At 39.5% G+C, this 2862-nt stretch overlaps 1 protein-coding gene across 1 annotated transcript; it reads right to left on the bottom strand.

Moving 5' to 3' along the window:
• Positions 1-557: 557 nt before the first annotated feature.
• On the bottom strand, positions 558-2844 carry LOC110038909. Its single transcript, XM_020743832.1, has 2 exons — positions 2035-2844; positions 558-1081 (listed from the first exon to the last, which is right to left on the bottom strand). Exons 1-2 carry the CDS (start codon positions 2760-2762, stop codon positions 1042-1044), a joined length of 768 nt encoding a protein of 255 aa, XP_020599491.1. The 5' UTR covers positions 2763-2844; the 3' UTR covers positions 558-1041.
• Between the last annotated feature and the right edge of the window lie 18 nt (positions 2845-2862).

Consider the following 2862-nt stretch of genomic DNA (forward strand, 5'->3'; position numbering starts at 1 on the left):
ACAATAATGTTAGCAATAAATCCACGAAAAACAGATTGATTTAGGGTTTGACCCTACTTTATCCTCAAACTCATCCAAATTATATGATCAATCTTCATCTACTCGCAAAAACCCCACCATCTTGGTAGCATATGTAAGAAAAAGTTCATATATATATATATATATATATCTGAATAAATTGCCATATACAATTGAATCTAAGATGTCTTTAAATATTTATATTAAAACTCAACATGATACTTATTAAAACCCTTATTCTGAACTTGCATTCTCCCATGGCTTTCTTATCCCTCCTAATGAAATGGGATTACTACAAGCATAACCATTTAGGATCAATCAAGAAATGAAGCTCAAGCATGCCGACATTAATACAAGTTCAGAGTAAAAGTATTTGATATAGTAACAGATGACCAAAATGAAAAAAACTTATTACCTTTCCTATTGATTTCGACATACATTTAAACATTCACTTATGTCAACAATAATTAAGATCCCAATCCTTTAAAAATCAAATAAAAAAAAATGAATCATAAAAAAAAAACCCATACCCTTGAAATAAGCCTGAAGGCAAATGGAAGGTGACCTCAATATCTCCAAAAATGAGAGAATATTGTGTACGGATTCCATGTATATCATTGATGTACACTGATGCACAACATTGTTGTACACGGACTACGTGCGATAATAATTATTTTTCAAAAAAAAAAAGAAAAAAAAACTCCATATAATTTAAATTAAAAGGGAAAAGGAGGTGTCAAAGTTAGTGAATGTTCATAGTTGATAGGTTTAAATGATTTCCGGGGTGATCTTGGCTAAAACAGAAGAAGTTGACATGTTCGGTGAAGATTGAGTCAAGCTATAATTGTAAATTTGTTGCCATGGAGAGCTCAACAAAAGGATATCGATGACATGAGTGAGTGTGGAGAATTATGCAGTCCTACCTCCACACACCCCAACCTTGCTTCGAAGAAAACCAGTGGCAAAATGCGAGGCTTGGCGAAAATCCAACATTACGCTTCTTCGCAAAATTCTCAGCTACGTTCATGTTGGTTTTTGCTGGATTTTGGAGTGTTTTGACTTCCTGCAAAAGTAGAGAGTTGTGAATTTAACATTGTATTTACCCTTCACTATGTTAAACAACAAAACTTTTAGAAAAATTGTATTTCATATATAGTACAACCAAAAGACCTCCTAAATATTTCAGTTTTGGCTAATTTTCCCAAAAACTTTTGGGAGAAATTTTTTTATGAAACTCAAGAATGTATACTAAACGCATTTTAATAGAATTTCATTATAACTTCATAAAAATTTGCCAAAGTTTACTAGAAGTCTATCACTAATAGCCCATAAAATTAATGTATGTTGTAAAATTGAATCACAAATGAATAATTTATTTTTAAATATTATTTATAATGGAAAAAAAATAATGATAGCAATGACGAAAATGAAATGCTAATACAACAAATCTAAGATTGTTAAACTAAGTATTAAAACCTCTATTTAAAAAGTTTTACTTCTATTTTCTTGCATGAAAATTGTACGTTCAACCACATGTAGCTTAGGCATGACCCATAAATCCATTAGGATTATCAAATTATCAACTCAATGAATCTTGAAGAAGATATGACCCCATCAATCTATCTATCATGAATACTCGTACTCGCGAGCTAGCTAATGATATGAGCCTCCCCAATAACCAACTCGGGCACATCGAAAAACTAAGTTAACAACTTGTGAACTCACAATTTAGCTTTGGGCTTGACTTTTCATGCAACTACTAGATGCACTACAACATTATATACTTTAAATATTCTACTATGTGCTTCAACATACTTTTTTTTATTATTTATTATTTTAAACTATATTTTATTATGAATTACACCCCAAAAATTGATATCCTATTTGTTCACCATCACAAAAAAAATCATTAATTAATAATTAATAAATTTCCATCCAAAAATCCCCCCATACAAGCAAAATTTGAATAAATTCAATTCCCCCCCTGCCGAAACAGAACGGAAACTCTAATCTCACCGGCGGCGGCTACTGCTACTCCGGCTACTAGCGCGGGCGCTATCTTCTTCCTCCTCGATCTCATCCGCGTACTGACCTGCGATACTGAAGCATGACATCCCCCGAGCTCTCTTCTGCTTTCCTCTCGAACTCCCCTCCTCGTTTGTCGCTTCAGCCTCCTTAGCATCCATCGCCGGAATCTCCGACCGCCACTTCTTCAACTTCTTCTCCAACGCCACCCTCTCCTTCTCCCCCATCCCGCCCACCGACCCGTTTCTATCCAACACCACCTCGCCCTGCTGCGGCGGCAAGAACGAAGCTTTATTGACTTTTTTAGCAGGCTTGGTCATAAGGTCGTGGTAAGCAAAAGCAGAAGCGCCGAGATCGGCGTAGATGGGGAGACTTCGGACATAAGCGTCGATGAGAGCGACGCCGATGTTGAGAATGCCTTGCGGGCGGAGAGAGGCGGGACGGCGGATTTGCAGGGCGACGAAGCTGGTGGCAGGGGAGGGGCGGAGAGTGCTGAGAATAGCGCGAGAGGTGCCGAGCAAAGTGTCGCGTCCGAGAAGATAGCGTGGGCGCGAGGCGTAGATGTCGACATGGATGGCGGAGGTGTCGGAGCGGAGAGTGGAGTCGTCGATTCGGAAGACGAACTTGTCGTTCCAGGTGGGATCGGTGTGGCCGACAGCGTCAAGGCGGGTGCGGAGACGGTGGTCGGGGTGGAGCCAAGCGACGGCGTAGGTGCGCATGGATCGGGAAGAAGGGAAGAGGTCTTGAGCGGAAATGAGGGTGAATTCGAGGAGGTGGAAGTTGAAGGGGAACGGCGGCGGGGGAGGGGGGAGACCGCCG

This window comes from Phalaenopsis equestris, unplaced genomic scaffold, assembly GCF_001263595.1.
Source record: "Phalaenopsis equestris unplaced genomic scaffold, ASM126359v1 Scaffold234275, whole genome shotgun sequence".
Lineage (NCBI taxonomy): Eukaryota > Viridiplantae > Streptophyta > Magnoliopsida > Asparagales > Orchidaceae > Phalaenopsis > Phalaenopsis equestris.

Excerpts from the sequence above, each read along its gene's own strand:
- LOC110038909 (XM_020743832.1), bottom strand. The coding sequence starts at position 2,762 with ATGCGCACCTACGCCGTCGCTTGGCTCCACCCCGACCACCGTCTCCGC. Across the intron at positions 1,082-2,034 it reads AGTAGCAGTAGCCGCCGCCG|GAAGTCAAAACACTCCAAAA; the intron begins GTGAGATTAGAG and ends CTACTTTTGCAG.